Here is a 17,968-nt window from a genome sequence, read left to right on the forward strand (position 1 = left end):
GTTCCCGATTGTTTTACTTATTTATTTGAATGTGATTTTACATTCAGTTCTGTAATACGCTTCTTAACAACCAATAATTGTGGATAAGTGATCATTGCCTCCTCTTAAGTTGAGTGGATATGGCAATGGAACCACTTTTCTGTCACATTCCATGTTAACATACCAATCAATCGCCAACTTGAAGCCTAGAGCGTTTCCTCGGTTTACCTGAAATGCAACATAGCCAGTGTATTGTTTTTACTTACTACTCTCAGTAGGTCAGGAATTTGGACTGGTCATGCATTGATGTTAATTAAATCTTATGTTATTCTTATTTTGAATATAATTCTCTGAATGTTAATCACACTGCTTTACAGCTAATTTCAAAAACATAAAAACAGATAAGAATTAAGTTTGATGGACACATACTATCAATGATGTAATACACATACTCTTAACAGGTGGCAAAAATGTTCAAACCCCTGTATTTTTAATGTTCCTGTTTGAAAATTAATGTTTCAAGATAATTGTTTCTGTTTTATTAATTCAAAAAACAATAAAGCTCTTTAAAATTGCATTTATTTATTGAAAAAATATGTTAAAAATGAACCCCATTGCCATTCTGCAAACATTGTACATGATATAATCGAGGTAAACCGTATGAACCACCACATTGTTCTGATTCTCATACAAGAGAGTGCATAGGCAGTACATGAAGACTGGGGTGCCCAACTGAATGTATTTAATATGACAATGACTGAGTGTGAGCCTAGAGTGAATCCATCTCCAAAGATGAAAAGCATTTGCAACACATTGGCACATAGTATAGCAGCGGCTCCATGTTTGAGTGAGTTAAGATCCCATAGGGCACTTCCCCTCCCTTTTACAACAATATCCCCTCTAGTAATTGCAGAACATTTGAATGCCATTTAAAAACATTTATCTTGGAAAATTATTACTTAAACTGGGCAAAAAATTTTGCGCAAAGGCTTGCATGCTACATCAATTGAATGAGTATTCATTTTCAGTGCTCAGATAGACAGTCTCCCTATTAGTAGAGGCATATTGAAAAGGAGGTAGGGACAGCAATGAAACAAAAACATCCAGCCCTTTAGTTTCAACATGGTAGGATGACAGATACAGGCAAGAGCTTGTGCAGGTTGATCATAGTTAGTGGCGATAGATACTAGACTATTATGTTGGCTTTTCATAGAGACTGCTTTACTTTAATAATCACAGTTGAGGAGAAAGAACACATTGTAGATATATGGACTGTTTCCCAGCCTTAGATAAAGCTTGATGACTGAAATCTATAGAAAACTAAAATGTTAATGAGTTTAAAGCAATTAAGTTCTCATGTCATGTTACATTTATAAGGGTGCTAATAAGGGATGGGTAAAATTAGATGTCGATTTCAGTTATTTTATCCAGTAACAAAACATTTCATGTGACAATGTCCCAAAGTGTCATTTGTTTTTCTCATCTTTTGCGTTCCCCTTTCTGTGTGCGTTTCTTCTCCTTGTCCTTCCTGTCCTGCTTGGCTAGTTTGTCCTTCTCACGCTGCAACTTGTCTGTCTCTTTCTTCTTATGGGAGTCTTCCTTAGCCTGGTCCCTCTGCTGCTTCTTCCTGGTCAGAACCTCCTCCACGTTGGTGTTCTTAAACAGGGCTGAGGCGACCAGTAAAGGAGTTTCACAACAAAACCAGCGCCCGTATTCATAAAGCGTCTCAAGAGTAGGAGTGCTGATCTAGGATCAGGTTTCCCCTATACATTTAATCATATTCAAGATCTAACAGGCAACACTGATCCTAGATCAGCACTCTTATTCCAAGGCGCTTTACGAATACAGACCAAAATGTACTATTACCTGGGTTAAGAAGTTGACTGGGTGCCATAAGTGGTCTTTAAAAAATATTATACTGGTTAAATATTACTTTATGAATGCAGTAAACAATACATTTGCATTACATTTTAGTCATTTAGCAGACAATCTTATCCAGAGTGACTTACAGTTAGTGCATCCATCTTAAGATAGCTAGGTGGGACAACCACATATCACAGTAAGTACATTTTTCCTCAATAGGAGTTATAGGAGGAGCAATAGGAAACATTGAAAGGATACATTTATCACCACTGGGGCAAAAAGCAGCTCCTGCCTGCTCCTCCTCTTCAGCTTCAGTGTTGATGTCAAGGAAACTTGAAAAATGATCTGGGAAACCATACAAATAGTGCTACTCATTGCAGTCACATAAAAATGAACATTTTGGGAGACACTGCTTGCATTATACATTACAGAAATAAACACCGAAGACCTTTAGCGCTGTATAGGTTTAACAAGGGGCAAAGCATAACTGTAGGGGCACACAACAGTTGCAATATATTGAGCTAAGGATATTCCTCATCATCTGTGATATTGGCATATTGAGCCAGGACTGCTTCTTTAGCTTCTTTCCTCTTCCTGGACTCCTCAGATACTTCCTTCTGTTTCACCACAATCTGTGCCTGCTTCTCTATCAGATTGGCAATGGCCAGTACCTCAACTACAGACAGAGACAGAGAGGAAATTCAACAGATAATCCATACAATGGCTGCTCCAGCTATTAGCTCATGTCTGAAAGTACAGCTAGAATAATGTTCTGTCTTTAAGTTTCTAGCTTTTGATTCATGTTCATACCATCCTCCTTGTTTTTGGTTGCAGACCGGGCACAGCTCTCAGCCCACTGACTAATGATCTCTTTGCAGACATCTTCAAGTTTCTCATCCTCCTGTGCATGGAAGACAGTGGAATATGGAGATGCATTTAGTTAGTGAATTTGAACATCAGTACTTTGAGAGAAGTATGGATAGCTGCAGCCCAATATGGCAACCGGAGTATGGGCGAGTGAGTGTATGGAAAGTGAATCAGCTAATTGGGCAGATTTGTTGCCACTCAAGACCGTTATGGTTGGCTGATTGGGCTGCACGACGAGTCGATAAGCCGGCGACCAGTGTACAGGTGTTGTATCTACATGCCTGCAGACTTGAGGTGCCTCCTACTGGGCAGCTGTATCACGGTCGTGTCGCCGGTTGTAGCTAACATGGCAAAAAAATGTCCCTCCACTGATTTGATTTCAAGTAGGATAGCAGCCTATACAAGAAATAACTAATATTGATAACCATCCAGATGTCACCTTGATACATACATAAAATATACTCCTCAATGGGGAGGGCATGAACGGCAACAACACCGGGACATCTTCGCTCCCGCTTGCCAAGCACTTCTGTCCGGCAACAGCGTTGGAAGTAGCTACCTAGTAGCCAATATCAGGGTGACAGTCACAGTAAGCACATACATACAACGCATGAAGCAACAGTACCCCATCATCAATACTTTAAAAAATAAACAATCGTCAGTTTTATAACTGAACATTTACAATTATTTGTGTAAAACTTTCAGTGAAATACGGCTCCATCTCTGGCTTCAAAACAAAGTCCAATGTACGGTAGTTGCGCAGTAAGAAACGAAGAAAAAATAACGTATGCCGCACAGATTTTTACCCCGCAACTATTTGTTCGTCAAAAGCAATTTGCGGACCAGTTTTTTTTTACTCAGTCTGGCTTTCAACTTACTTTTGAAAGTTGTAATAGTAGAATACACAAAATGCAATTTCGAAATTGGGTAGTACATCATCAGTTTTCCTCTTGTCATGTCAGTCATTGCATACCGTCGAGAGCTATTTAACATTATAACTTGTCAGAACTGTCCAGATCAACTAGCCCATGTCAGCTAACGTTTTTTAGCCCATAGATGTTGTTGTAATGTTTGAGTCACTCAAATATCACATGAATACACATTAGGCATATGGCAAAATGTATAGAATTGCAAGTCAATGAGCTTTAAAACTGTAAAATGTTCTCTTCACGCCATTACAAAATGTGTAGAATTGCAGGAAATAAACTTTCAACCTTCCAAATTCTCTCTCAGCCTACAACAGGGGTGAACACTGGGTGCTTGTGCCCATAGAAATAGATGTGGCGCTCAAGCATTTTCAGCCAACCCTGATCTAACAAACTTAATTCAACTGAACCTGACGAGCAGCTGATTAGTAAAAACAACTAAAACCTGCATACGGTCGGTACCCAGTAGCTCTCGAGGCTTGGCCACCCTGCTGTATGTCATGAACCATCTGTTTGTCTGTCCAGCTCAGCTGCCTTCTAACCAGCTGGAGTCTGGAGAGTTCCACCAAAGTCTCAACATGGGCTAGCCGGCTAATAATAGAAAAGGTCTGGATAACTTCAGGTTTGATTCGCCAAAACCCCATCTCCAAATATGGCTAATGGTAGATTGGCACATTTAGCTAACGTTGTTACCAGTTAGTTATAGGGAACAGATCGATGGTAGTCACTCAGTTGTTCGTTAACGTAGTTAACACCCACTTGTAACCATTGAGCACGTTAGCCATCTATTGACTACCGCGGCGCAAGCATGGCATGTCTGCCTGCTGTATATTTACCAAAAACGCAGATAGAATTCCTAGCAGTGCGTCCTCCTTCTCTTCGTCACTCTCCTCCTCTTGAAGTATTCCTAAAATATAAGCTCCATACACCTCCTGGTCCACTTCTAAGTAATCTAGCCGATCATTCAGCCACTTCTCAAAACCACCGGCATCTGCCATGGACGCCGCCATCTTGGCCGTTCGGGGTCTTCCACATCCACTCTACGACTATCCTTGTGTATTGCCTGCTAGATAAAATTTTAGCAGAATATGGTTGCTCCCTGGTACATTGTTTTAGTGATTGCCAGGAAATAATGAATCATTTACATTATTGTATTTAAGGAGGGATAATTAATCAACTACATAATCCATTTGAAATGTTATTCATTCGTTCATAGACGGTCGAATTCTTTAAAAATCTTCATGCGAGATTATGTGACCAATTGATACATTTAAATTCTAGCGGTGAATCAATCCGACGTAGTTAACACACCCCTACACTAAAATGTTTATGAGATTCTATCATGGAATTCAATGAGATTCCATGATAGATTCCCCCCCCGCCCTGACTCAGGTGACGTGGACACAGATGTGATTATCTACTTTTCACCACTGGGTGGGAGTATAAGACTTTTAGTCAAGTATATTTTTTCTACAGTTTTACAGCCTAAAAAAGTTGTATATGTTCACCAAAAATGAATATCTTATCTCACATGCTTGACCAGCTCACATGCTTGACCATCACCTGGATATGCTGAAAGTAGACCTACCGATGACAATATTGTTGTGCATCTAAATGTATCCCTGACTCTGGACAATATTTCCTGATCACTAGTTGCTGCTCCCAGTCACACTAACTAGTACTGTTCTCTGTTGATACTGGGACAAGTAACGCCTCGCAGCTGTTTGAAAACATCAAGGAGGGTTTCCGAGGGGATGGTCTCACCCTGCATCCTGCATCCAGAGAGGGCTCACTGTGTTTTGGGTATCAGTTGCCCCTTTCCCCCTCCCTCTCTCCCTCCCTGCATCTGTGTAATGGCTTCACACGTCGCTGGTCTTGTAATAATGAAGTGTGAAGCTTCTGTGCTGCCATGGGGAAGCTACCATGTACAACTGCACCCTTTATTTTCGTGCTCTGTCTCCATCTCCTGGCCTAAATACATTTAGCTAGATCCTGATACATTGATGTGAGCGAATTTTAAATTCAACATGCAAGGGACTAGTCCACTCCACACACAAATACACATTTCTATTGGAAATGGTGGTCTGGTTTGGAGAGGTCACTAGGGTAGACTGGTTACACAAGTGTGTTGTTGCAACTGTTGTGTTCTACAGTAAATACACTTGTGGTTGTTAGTGTGCTGTAACTGAAGACAAGATCAAGAGAGATTGAGACGCTGTGGAACAGTGTGTATGTTTGAGAGAGAAGGAGACATGACAACGTGGCTGGCATGACAACAGACTGGCACTATCTCAGTCTCATCCCTACCAGAGAGGCCCAGGGTCGGCCCATGCCGCTCTCCACAGTACTACGTAGCTTAAGGACGGCTGTCCTATTTTTATCGAGGGGCTGTTGATTGATGCGATGTGACGAGGGCCGGGAGCCGCTGAGTGGGTGGGCATCCACATGCTCGGCTCCACAGGCAACCTTCCTCCACACACACAAGCATGAACACACACATGCATGCACACGGAGGCAAGCACACACATACACACACACACACACACACACACACACACACACACACACACACACACACACACACACACACATACACACACACACACACACACACATTTCTATCGTCATCCCCCCCAATGCCACCGGCCTAAAAAAGCCCTACGGTCACTATTTGCAATGTCCTCCCTGTCAACATCTTCTCTGCCCCGGTGTCAATGTGACAGCACAATCCAGCCCCTACTACAGTTTTTATCGCTTTGGTACTATTTTCACAAGTATGTGTTGAATTTTAAAAACTCTTAGAACAATACTCCAAAACTGGTAACACTTGTAACGCAGCCGGTCTTACATTACATTTTACATTTTACATTTTAGTCATTTAATGCCTTTCATTGTGCATTCATTTTGTTTGTAGACATCTTACACCACACAACCATTGATCCAAAATATAAGTTTACTCTGAAATATAATGAGTACATTGGTTTAATTATCAAAACACAATTTAGTTATCTTAACAACCAGTTAATCCAATATATATATATTTTTTTTAGATACGTGTTTCAAAATTGCTATTTGAATGTAGTATGTTACTGTACTGTAAATTACAGTTCATTAGACTGTTTTCACATTAGGCAATACACTTGCACTACCCATTAAAATTGACTGAACATCAAATTTCCATAATTCCTATCCCATGTGTGATCAAAGGTATTATCATTGAAGACATCTTTCACAATGTAACAAATTCAACAAATGACAGAAACATAATGTTTAGCAGGCACTAGTTTGCATCAAGCCTGTCTTGAACATTTGGCCATAGGTTCTCATCGACATTGCAGTAAATATCCTAATTGTTCATGCACCTGGGGAAAAAACTTTCGGTATGGCGAATCGAAGCCTGACATAGGTCTGGATTGATGTTATTGCATGCCTCATCGATGCCCTGAAAGAGGGTGGTACGCTTATGGGGATAGCAATCGTACATCTTCCACCTGTATTGTAATCGTGCATTGTATTTTACAGTATTGTGTTGTACTTCTGTATTGTAGTGGTCCTGTATGTGCTCAGTTCATAAGAGCATGGCACTACCAACATCAGAGTTGCGGGTTTGATTCCCACTGGGGTCACATACGAAAATATTTTGACTGTTGTCACTTTGGATAAAAGTATCTGCTATGTAAATAATAATACATATATATAATAATAATTTGGGGGGTGCTTATATTTGTCCTGTTACACGCAAGTGTGTAATGGAAATGTGTTTTTTGCTTATCCCAACTCCCCCCTGAGATACCTGCAGGGAGTGGGGTCACGGCCAGGGTCGCCATTGTACATCACCTCTGGAGCAATTAGGGTTAAGTGTGAGCTAGAAACACAAGCATTTCGCTGCACCTGGTGTAACATGCTAATCTGTGTATGCGGCCAATACACTTTGATTTGATTACATCAATATCAGATTTTTTTCACATTTACTGTGACGTAAAATCATTAGTGATCGTCATAGTAGTACATTCGAGTATATGTCATACTATTTATGTTTGTACTTTAGACACATATATTTTTATTATGTATTGTAGTTCACAAAATCTGTAGTAGACAAACCAGTTTACATGTAAAATCTGTAGGTTTACCAAACGTTTAAGTGATCATCAATTAAGAGCAGTCCCCCCCACCCTTATTTCCTGCAATTCTACACATTTTGTCATGGGGTGCAGATACCATTTTACAGTTTTAAAGCTAATTTTCCTGCAATTCTATAAATTTTGCCATGTCTAACATTTTGCAGTGACTCAAACATTACAACAAAATCAATGGGCTAAAAACCATAGCTAAAAAACGTTAGCTGACATGTGCTTGTTAATCTGGACATTTATGACAAGTTAGAGATAGCTCTCTAAGGTATGCAATGACTGACATGACAAGAGGATAACTGATGATGCACTACCCAATTTCGAAATTGCACCTTGTGCATTCTACTATTACAACTTTCAAGAGTAAGTTGAGTTCCTTTAAAAACAGAAAAAAAGCACTATGAAGCGCAGAGCCCGAGCTCTGACGTCATGTATAGCATGTTACTGTACAGCCACTGTGTTCCAATTTAGGCGCTTATCAGTGTCCAAATCTGCTATTTTGAACCTGTATACAGGTAGAGTATAAAGAGCCACATAATAGCAAAATGTATTTTAACAAAAGAGAATCATATCAAAAGTAATGTGAGCATTGCATTGTGAAAGGCACATACTTTATATGAAGATGTATTGCAAGGTGAAACGTATTTCTAGATGAAACACCGATTAAGTTTGGTGAAAAAGTGACTGTATGATTTTGTGTGTTGTACTTAGTCAATTGAATATATGCTTAGAGTTTTGAAACACCTGCCTTTATGATGATCTGTTTTGAGTTGTATACTAAGGGTTGTGAAAATTAACCATATACTTGTGAAAATAGCACCAAAGCGATAAAAAAATTGTAAAACAACATTCAATTTACAACATTAGTAAACAACATACCAATGGGCTAAGTTACTCCTTTCTTCATGGTATAGGCCTGTGGCTTTAGTTTGAGATGATATGCATTAGTCATATTATTGTGATGATCTTAAAATGTGCTTTGATATGGTATAGACAAGTTTTAGCGGGACATTTATCTGGAGGACAGGTGTGCAGTAGTGCAGGTTTGATTGGATTGGCCACAGAGAGGCAGTGCTGGTTGCTGAGTCACTCTTGTCCTGTTGTTCTGTGGCTCAGTAGCTCTTTGGTAGATGAAATGGTAGCATAGAGCAGATACGTTCACAGGAACGTTTAGCTGTAGGACAGTATGTGATGATGAGGGCAGTTGTTAGTAGTTGTTGTGAGGTTGAGTCTGATGTTGGTGGCAGTCCTCCCCCATCTCCCCTGGAGGGACACGTCTGCACTGTCTGTTTGTCTGTCTGTCTATGGTTCCTTCCAGCTAGCTCTTTACTCTGAATTATAGCAATTAAAACCCCACCACACGATGGAGAGCAGAGAGAGAGAGGTCATGAATATGCAACACTAACTGGTCGTCGTCCGGGGAGACCGCTCTTACAGTTCTGAGGTTTCCTTTCTCCCACCCCCGTTTTGTGCGTGTGGCTCCCCGAACGGTGGCCCAGAGGTTTTAAAAATGTGAAAGCCATTCTTTCCAGGTTGGTGAACTTTTATGACCTCCCAGAATGAGAGGAAACTTTTTGTCGTCCGTGGCTTTGGCAGCCTGCCTCGCTGCCCGTGCCAAGTGAACTCCTGCCAACCGCTCCCCTATTGGGGGTTGAGGGGGAGGAGGCTGGGTGGACATTTCAAGACCTAGACGACCAAGAGGAAGAGGGCAAATATTTAGCTCTGCCACTGGGGGGGGGAGATCCATGCAGAGACAGCCTTCCCAGTGCAGGGGCGTACCTGTAGGCCATGGATCAGGCCATGCCCCCCTGTCTCTCCCCTGGTGCTCCTCACTCTGTATTCAGAGTCACGGATCTCATTTCTGGGGGTAATATTTCAAGCGGGGCACAGATGGGGAATTAAATTGAAGACCTGGCTTGGAAAGGGGCAGAGGGTGGGTGAAAGGAAAGGCTAGGAGAGGGAAGAGAAAGGTTGTGCTTATATGATGGTTAGGGGTTTTGGTGAAGTAATTTCTGCAAATGTTGTCCACATCGTATGGTCCACAAAAAGGCTAAAGGATGACCAGTTTCCATACTCATTGTTATAATATAATGGGATCAAGCAGCCTGGTTAGGAGGGTTTGAGCACCCAAAGTAACCAGAGATGTGGTCCTCTGTAGCTCAATTGGTAGAGCATGGCGCTTGTAACGCCAGGGTAGTGGGTTCGATCCCCGGGACCACCCATACGTTAAAAAATTTTTATGCACACATGACTGTAAGTCGCTTTGGATGAAAGCGTCTGCTAAAATGGCATATTATGAAAATGTATGTTTTATTTATACTACAGCCCCTGATAGTGCCAATATTTAGATATAAGAAGCTTTGATGAATGCATCCAAAAATATTTACAAGTTTCACATTGCACGAAAATGACAAAAGAGACAAAATGTCAGGTTTACCAAACCTTTCCACTGGACACAAAACACCTATAGGGATAGACAGACCTAAGTCCCTCAGCTGAGTATGAATGGAGAAAACTACACATCGCCACACTCATCAGTTCAGTCTATTGGCGCAAAAACCTGTTGACATTCTGTAATGTCTCGCTGATTTATCATTAACACATTTGTCCATGAACCTACACAAGGCAACTCATTACAAAGGTGATTGTCTTTGCACAGCGGATTGCTAAATGGATTTTGCTTACATAGTGCTTTCTTCGCAAAAAGACAGCAGCTAACAGGCACAGACAAACAGGGTCACGGTGACATCTCACCAGCTCTGCAGTTGTTTACACACACGCACAAATATTTACCCTGATGTGTTGCACATCACAGCTTTTCTCTGCCGCGGGGGCCTTAAGGTCTTAAAATGTCCATAATCTGAATCTGAATATGAATATGTTTCCTCGTGGATGAGAAGATGATTGAGTAGGAGACGCCTCCCGAACAAGCTAGACAAATCAGAGGTCATTTAACCTTGACTTTGCAATACAGAAGATATGCGCTATGGTGGTTCCATTTTCATTCCTAACATGCTGCTATCTTCATCCAGGGCTATACAGGGACCAGACGACCCTTAGACCTTCACCCTCTAACCTCTCCCAGCCAGACAGAACACAAGAGCACAAGGTAAAGGGGGAGTTGGATGAGAAGCAGGTGGGATTGATGTAGCTTCTGTGGTCCTCTGTAGCTCAGCTGGTAGAGCACGGCGCTTGTAATGCCAAGGTAGTGGGTTCAAACCCCGCGACCACCCATACACAAAAATGTATGCACGCATGACTGTAAGTCGCTTTGGATAAAAGTGTCTGCTAAATGGCATATTATTATTATTATAGTTCCACTGGGTGAGTGGTGTGTGTTAGTGCATGCTGCAGTGTATTGTCTGTCTGAGTCTGGTTTGTCTGTCACGTCTGCTCCTGGGCTCAGTCAACCCTGCACTACTGGTGGCCGTCACACACACACACACACGTAGCTGCGCAGTCTCACACCACCTGCGTTCTCTGAAACGTTTTATCTGAGCTGATCTGTCTATACGGCCTCACTACTTCCTCGTCTGACCTCTGCACTTAGCCAATGAGAGGAGGGTTTGCTCTCTGGTGAGTGAAAGTTAATCTCGCTCTCTGAATTTTAATGGTGGAGCATTTAACAAAGACCATTACATTCATCAACCCTGAACTCACTGTGGGCAAACCTTTTTGAGCGCCCTACAGTGCTCCGTTTTTAAAGCCAATACTTGCTTTGTTCAAGGTCTGATATTTATTTTAAGATCGCCTTGCTTTATACTGTATACTAGTTTATCTGTGGGTGAGTGAATGTGTGTCTGCCTACCAGACCTTTCTCCTAGCCACTGTTGCCTTTACATTTGTGGGAGCCTAGTTTTGTCGTCTAACTTCAAAAGTTTGCCATTAACGACTGTGATGCCACGGTTGTCACAATTACTGCTTATTAGTACCAACTGGTGACAATTTTTATCAAGGAAAACATCTTCTGTTTTCTCTCCTCCCACCTCCTCGTGGTTAATTGTCCCCCTCAGGACGTACTGTCATATGGACTGTTATCTATCGATGGCAGCCCGGGCCCAGCAGTTATTAGAACTTCACACTCGAGCTGAGGAACACAGAGTTCAGGGGACATGTCCACTTCGATTGACTCATTTGATTTGAGTGGAGCCAAGCGACATGGCGGGAGGGCAGCAGGAGACGATGATGCATTTATTTATAATCAGCTAGGCTGGCTGGGGTGAGGAGGTTCTCCAGACAGAATCGGTAGGTTTGGTCCTTAATTCTAATAGAACACAGCCTTGAGAGGCTGGTGGTGGAGGTGAGGAGGCAGCCAGGGTTGGGGGGGCTGGGGGCAAGTGTGGGTTGGGGGGGCTGCTGGTGGGGGGCCAGGATGAGGGTGGGTGTATGCGTCATAGTGTGAGGGTGTGTGGCTGATGTGCTAGTGTATCTCTCACCTCCTGGCCTTATGAGTGAGTGACAGAGTCACAGGCCACTACAGGCTGTCTGGCTTTTTTGTTCCCTTCAACAATAGCTATGTCTTGTCAGATATAGATACGCTTCCTGTCTGTCACTTTAACACTGATATTTTCCCTTCTTTTGTTTAACTGGCTAATATATGGTAGTGTTTCCATGGCCTGTGCACTCGCTTGGGCATTGGTGTGTGAGCGTGTATGTGTGGCCTGTGCATTTGGTTTAGAGTGCATGCCTGTGTGTGTGTGTTGAGATAGTGATCTGCTGACGGCTAGGCTAGTCCCGCCGCTGCCCCTCTGTCTCCATAACACTTCCCCTGACACCTGCTGTCTCACCCCCAGAGAGAGATAGAAATCTGAGCCGGCCTCTCTGCACCCTGCTACCCCGCTGTCTGCTCCATAATAGAGCACTCCTTTAAAAGGGCTTTACCACTAAATCCCACTCCCACCTTTATCTATGTCCCCCCTCTCTCTTTCTCACTCACTCTATTTCTTTCTCTCTCTGTCTCTTCTCTCTCCCCCTCTACCTCTCTCTCCCTCTCTCCTCTCTCCCCATTCCCTCTTTCTGTCTTTCTCTCTCTGCCCTTCTCTCTCTCTCTCCCCACCCTTCTCTCTCTCTCTCTCTCTCTCTCTCTCTCTCTCTCTCTCTCTCTCTCTCTCTCTCTCTCTCTCTCTCTCTCTCTCTCTCCCTCTTTCTTTCTCTCTCTCAATTCAATTCAATTTAAAAGCTTTATTGGCATGGGAAACGTATGTTAACATTGCCAAAGCAAGTGAAGTAGATAGTAAACAAAGGTGAAATAAACAATACATATTAACGGTAAACATTACACTCAGAAGTTCCAGAATAAAGAATAAAGACATTTCAAATGTCATATTATGTACAGTGGGGAAAAAAGTATATAGTCAGCCACCAATTGTGCAAGTTCTCCCACTTAAAAAGATGAGAGAGGCCTGTAATTTTCATCATAGGTACACGTCAACTATGACAGACAAATTGAGGGAAAAAAATCCAGAAAATCACATTGTAGGATTTTTAATGAATTTATTTTCAAATTATGGTGGAAAATAAGTATTTGGTCACCTACAAACAAGCAAGATTTCTGGCTCTCACAGACCTGTAACTTCTTCTTTAAGAGGCTCCTCTGTCCTCCACTCGTTACCTGTATTAATGGCACCTGTTTGAACTTGTTATCAGTATAAAAGACACCTGTCCACAACCTCAAACAGTCACACTCCAAACTCCACTATGGCCAAGACCAAAGAGCTGTCAAAGGACACCAGAAACAAAATTGTAGACCTGCACCAGGCTGGGAAGACTGAATCTGCAATAGGTAAGCAGCTTGGTTTGAAGAAATCAACTGTGGGAGCAATTATTAGGAAATGGAAGACATTCAAGACCACTGATAATCTCCCTCGATCTGGGGCTCCACGCAAGATCTCACCCCGTGGGGTCAAAATGATCACAAGAACGGTGAGCAAAAATCCCAGAACCACACGGGGGGACCTAGTGAAAGAATGAATGGGGCCATGTATCGTGAGATTTTGAGTGAAAACCTCCTTCCATCAGCAAGGCCATTGAAGATGAAACGTGGCTGGGTCTTTCAGCATGACAATGAACCCAAACACACCGCCCGGGCAACGAAGGAGTGGCTTCGTAAGAAGCATTTCAAGGTCCTGGAGTGGCCTAGCCAGTCTCCAGATCTCAACCCATAGAAAATCTTTGGAGGGAGTTGAAAGTCTGTGTTGCCCAGCGACAGCCCCAAAACATCACTGCTCTAGAGGAGATCTGCATGGAGGAATGGGCCAAAATACCAGCAACAGTGTGTGAAAACCTTGTGAAGACTTACAGAAAACGTTTGACCTGTGTCATTGCCAACAAAGGGTATATAACAAAGTATTGAGAAACTTTTGTTATTGACCAAATACTTATTTTCCACCATAATTTTCTAATAAATTCATTAAAAATCCTACAATGTGATTTTCTGGAATTTTCTTTCTCATTTTGTCTGTCATAGTTGACGTGTACCTATGATGACAACTACAGGCCTCTCTCATCTTTTTAAGTGGGAGAACTTGCACAATTGGTGGCTGACTAAATACTTTTTTCCCCCACTGTATATAGTTGTAACAATGTGCAAATAGTTAAAGTACAAATGGGAAAATATATAAACATAAATATGGGTTGTATTTACAATGGTGCTTGTTATTCACTGGTTGCCCTTTTCTTGTGGCAACAGGTCACAAATCTTGCTGCTGTGATGGCACACTGTGGTATTTCACCCAGTAGATAAGGGAGTTTATCAAAATTGGGTTTGTTTTCGAATTCTTTGTGGATCTGTGTAATCTGAGGGAAATATGTGTCTCTAATATGGTCATACATTTGGCAGGAGGTTATGAAGTGCAGCTCAGTTTCCACCTCATTTTGTGGGCAGTGTGCACATAGCCTGTCTTCTCTTGAGAGCCAGGTCTGCCTACGGCGGCCTTTCTCAATAGCAAGGCTATGCTCACTGAGTCTGTACATAGTCAAAGCTTTCCTTAAGTTTGGGTCAGTCACAGTGGTCAGGTATTCTGCCACTGTGTACTCTCTGTTTAGGGCCAAATAGCATTCTAGTTTGATCTGTTTTTTTGTTAATTCTTTCCAATGTGTCAAGTAATTATCTTTTTGTTTTCTCATGATTTGGTTGGGTCTAATTGTGTTGTTGTCCTGGGGCTCTGTGGGGTCAGTTTGTGTTTGTGAACAGAGCCACAGGACCAGCTTGCTTAGGGGACTCTTCTCCAAGTTCATCTCTCTGCAGGTGATGGCTTTGTTATGGAAGGTTTGGGAATCACTTCCATTTAAGTGGTTATAGAATTTATCGTCTCTTTTCTGCATTTTGATAATTAGCGGGTATCGGCCTAATTCTGCTCTGTATGCATTATTTGGTGTTTTTCGTTGTACACGGAGGATATTTTTGCAGAATTCTGCATGCAGAGTCTCAATTTGGTGTTTATCCCATTTTGTGAATTCTTGGTTGGTGAGTGGACCCCAGACCTCACAACCATAGAGGGCAATGGGCTCTATAACTGATTCAAGTATTTTTAGTCAGATCCTAATTGGTATGTGGAATTTTATGATCCTTTTGATGGCATAGAAGGCCCTTCTTGCCTTGTCTCTCAGATCGTTCACAGCTTTGTGGAAGTTACCTGTGGCGCTGATGTTTAGGCTTAGGTATGTATCGTTTTTGTGTGCTCTAGGGCAATGGTGTCTAGATGGAATTTGTATTTGTGGTCCTGGAAACTGGACCTTTTTTGGAACACAATTATTTATGTCTTACTGAGATTTACTGTCAGGTCCCAGGTCTGACAGAATATGTGCTGAAGATCTAGGTGCTGCTGTAGGCCCTCCTTGGTTGGTGGCAGAAGCACCAGATCATCAGCAAACAGTAGACTGTTGACTTCAGATTCTAGTAGTGTGAGGCCGGGTGCTGCAGACTGTTCTAGTGCCCTCGCCAATTCGTTGATATATATTTTGAAGAGGGTGGGGCTTAAACTGCATCCCCCTCTCTCTCTCTCTCTCTCTCTCTCTCTCTCTCTCTCTTGCTCTCTCTCTCTCTCTCCCTCTCTCTCTCTCTCTCTCTTTTCTCAGCTGCTATTGCACATGGAGGCAATTTACCTCAAGTGTCCACAGCTTTGTTCCTCTCCTCCCCACAATGAAGTCCATCCGTTCATTTTTCACATGGTATTACCGCACAGCGCTCGTATTAATCATGGTTTTTCCAGTCGTTCCGGTGTTCGAACCCAACTTTTCTTCCCAGCCAATTAAGTCCGATGATATATATCTGTGGAAACAGGGGAGACTGGGAAAGAAGCAGCGTCTCTCCTTTCCTCCGCTCCGCCTCCCGGTTTGGCTCCTCAAGGCCTGGGACTCATCAATTTTTGGGAGATAATCAGCAGCGCTCACACCAATAGAACAGAAATAAAAAAAATTAAAGGATGCGAGAGAGAAAGAGAAAGAGAGAGAGGGAGCGAGAGCGATAGAGAAAGAGGGATTTACTCCCTCCTATCCTCCTGCCAGTCGTACAGCGCTGTGAGCAGCAGCAGTAAAGGCATGCGGGGGAATTATCTTGGCAGCGACACTAATGTGGCGACGGTTGTTGTTTCCTAAACTGATTTCCTTAATCCGCCGCTTGTTCCACACTCTGTAAAGACGGGGGCTTGTTTTTTTGTTATCTAGGAGGTCCCTCCAATGCCTTCCACCCACAAACACACACCACCCACCAGCGTTAACACCTCTCCCCTCTACCCGCCCCTCCACCTCAGCCCCACCCAGTCAGCCAGTGCCCTAATTAGTCAGAATTAAGACGAATGCCTGGGCCTCCCACGATCAATTGGTATCGAGCGGACCTCCGTCTGCCCCTGCCCAGGGGGCTCTCGCGGCCGGCAGATCATTTATATCAATCGCTTTGTTTTTCTTTTCTTCTCCCCTTTCCCAGTCCTCCCTCCATCCCGCTCACTCTCGCAAGCTAGTAGCAGTGAAAGGCTCTTTATATTGGATGGAGGGGTGGAGGGTAGGAGGGAGGGAGGGAGGGAGGGAGGGAGGGGGGAGAAGGACAATGGCAGGAGAGTAAATGGCGTTGCCTACGACGTTAACTTCTAGAGTTGTATCGACGTTACTGAAACCAAGTGGAGTCCTGGGGTTAACAGAGAGAGTGATGGTGTATGTGAGGTGTGTGTCTTTATGAGGTGTCTGGGTGTGTGTGCGTGAGCGTGAAGTGTGTGTAGGCCTTTGTTTTGTGTGTGTGTGAAAGCATTGCTAAACTGGCTTGTCCCTTTCGACGCTGCCTCCTCCGGCGTTGTACTAACAAGCTCACCCTTTCGAAACTGAATCCCCTCTGCCCTTTTCTCCCCTGCAGGCCCTTTAGTGAATTGTTACCCTCTTCTCCCTTCTCTTCTCACACTTCATTGTTATTTGTCTGTATGAAACAAGGCCGTACGTGCTCCATACACGTACAAGGGTACCAGGGCATCCTCTCTCTACCCCTCCTGGTCCTTCTCCACCCTTTATACATCTTCCCTCTCTACCACATTGAGTACTGCTTTGTGTCCACATTGTGTGTCCAGACAAGAGATCTTAGACAAAAATAAAGATGAAAAATAAAAATGATGGGGTGAAAAAAGTGAGTATTTACATCCAAAGAGTAGGAGCACAAAATGATTGGTAGTTTTTCCAAGTAGCCTACAGTACTACAGAGAGGGACAGACAATGTGTCCTCTGCATGCGTCCCTAGATCCCTTTGGATCCCGTTATTTCCTTTACTTTGATCTGCATAGCACATTCTAGGCCTATGTGGTGGTGTGAGAGGAGAGCTTGGTCCATTACCTACCCTGGGGACAGGCTTAAGACTCTCAGGTTAGCGTTAGCCGCCTCTCCATGCTACGCTTGGTGTGCTGGTCTGCTGGATTAGCCATGCTGGCGTGAGCTTTAGGCTAGCTTATGTTAGCCATGACGCTGATAACGCTATGCCAAGCTTGGACTTCAGGCAAGGTATTTTGGCCATGCTGGGTGTAGTTGGAGACTGGACCAAGGTTAACCATTGCTATGCAGTGCATCAGAATGAGGTTGTGTATGATACAGCTGGAATGCAGGCCTGATGAATTAGCTATGCTTGGGCTAGGCTGGGCCTTGGTATGCTGCTAAGCTACAGTAAGACAGACCTCGGGCTCTCCTTTTAGCTCAGGCTTGTTGACCGTAGCAGGACCAGATGATCTCTCT

At 43.1% G+C, this 17,968-nt stretch overlaps 1 protein-coding gene across 2 annotated transcripts; it reads right to left on the minus strand.

Annotated features, from left to right (window-relative positions):
- Positions 1-541: 541 nt before the first annotated feature.
- LOC311150395 (coiled-coil domain-containing protein 43-like) lies at positions 542-4,660 on the minus strand. Of its 2 annotated transcripts, XM_084187858.1 has the most exons (5): positions 4,472-4,660; positions 2,653-2,743; positions 2,374-2,518; positions 2,101-2,156; positions 542-1,646 (listed from the first exon to the last, which is right to left on the minus strand). In XM_084187858.1, exons 1-5 carry the CDS (start codon positions 4,643-4,645, stop codon positions 1,459-1,461), a joined length of 654 nt encoding a protein of 217 aa, XP_084043984.1. In that variant the 5' UTR covers positions 4,646-4,660; the 3' UTR covers positions 542-1,458. The 2 variants fall into 2 exon arrangements, with proteins under 2 accessions (XP_084043984.1, XP_084043985.1); XM_084187859.1 differs by lacking the exon at positions 2,374-2,518 and having other exon boundaries at positions 2,101-2,187; positions 4,472-4,650.
- Positions 4,661-17,968: the final 13,308 nt, after the last annotated feature.

The sequence above is a fragment of the Coregonus lavaretus genome, assembly GCF_964263955.1.
Source record: "Coregonus lavaretus genome assembly, chromosome: 2".
NCBI lineage: Eukaryota > Metazoa > Chordata > Actinopteri > Salmoniformes > Salmonidae > Coregonus > Coregonus lavaretus.

Bases quoted from the DNA above. Each gene is read 5' to 3' on its own strand.
- LOC311150395 (XM_084187858.1), bottom strand. From the start codon at position 4,645: ATGGCGGCGTCCATGGCAGATGCCGGTGGTTTTGAGAAGTGGCTGAAT. The intron at 2,744-4,471 runs GTAAATATACAG...TTCCATGCACAG, and splicing joins GAATTCTATCTGCGTTTTTG to GAGGATGAGAAACTTGAAGA. The intron at 2,157-2,373 runs ATATCCTTAGCT...TGACATCAACAC, and splicing joins AATATCACAGATGATGAGGA to TGAAGCTGAAGAGGAGGAGC.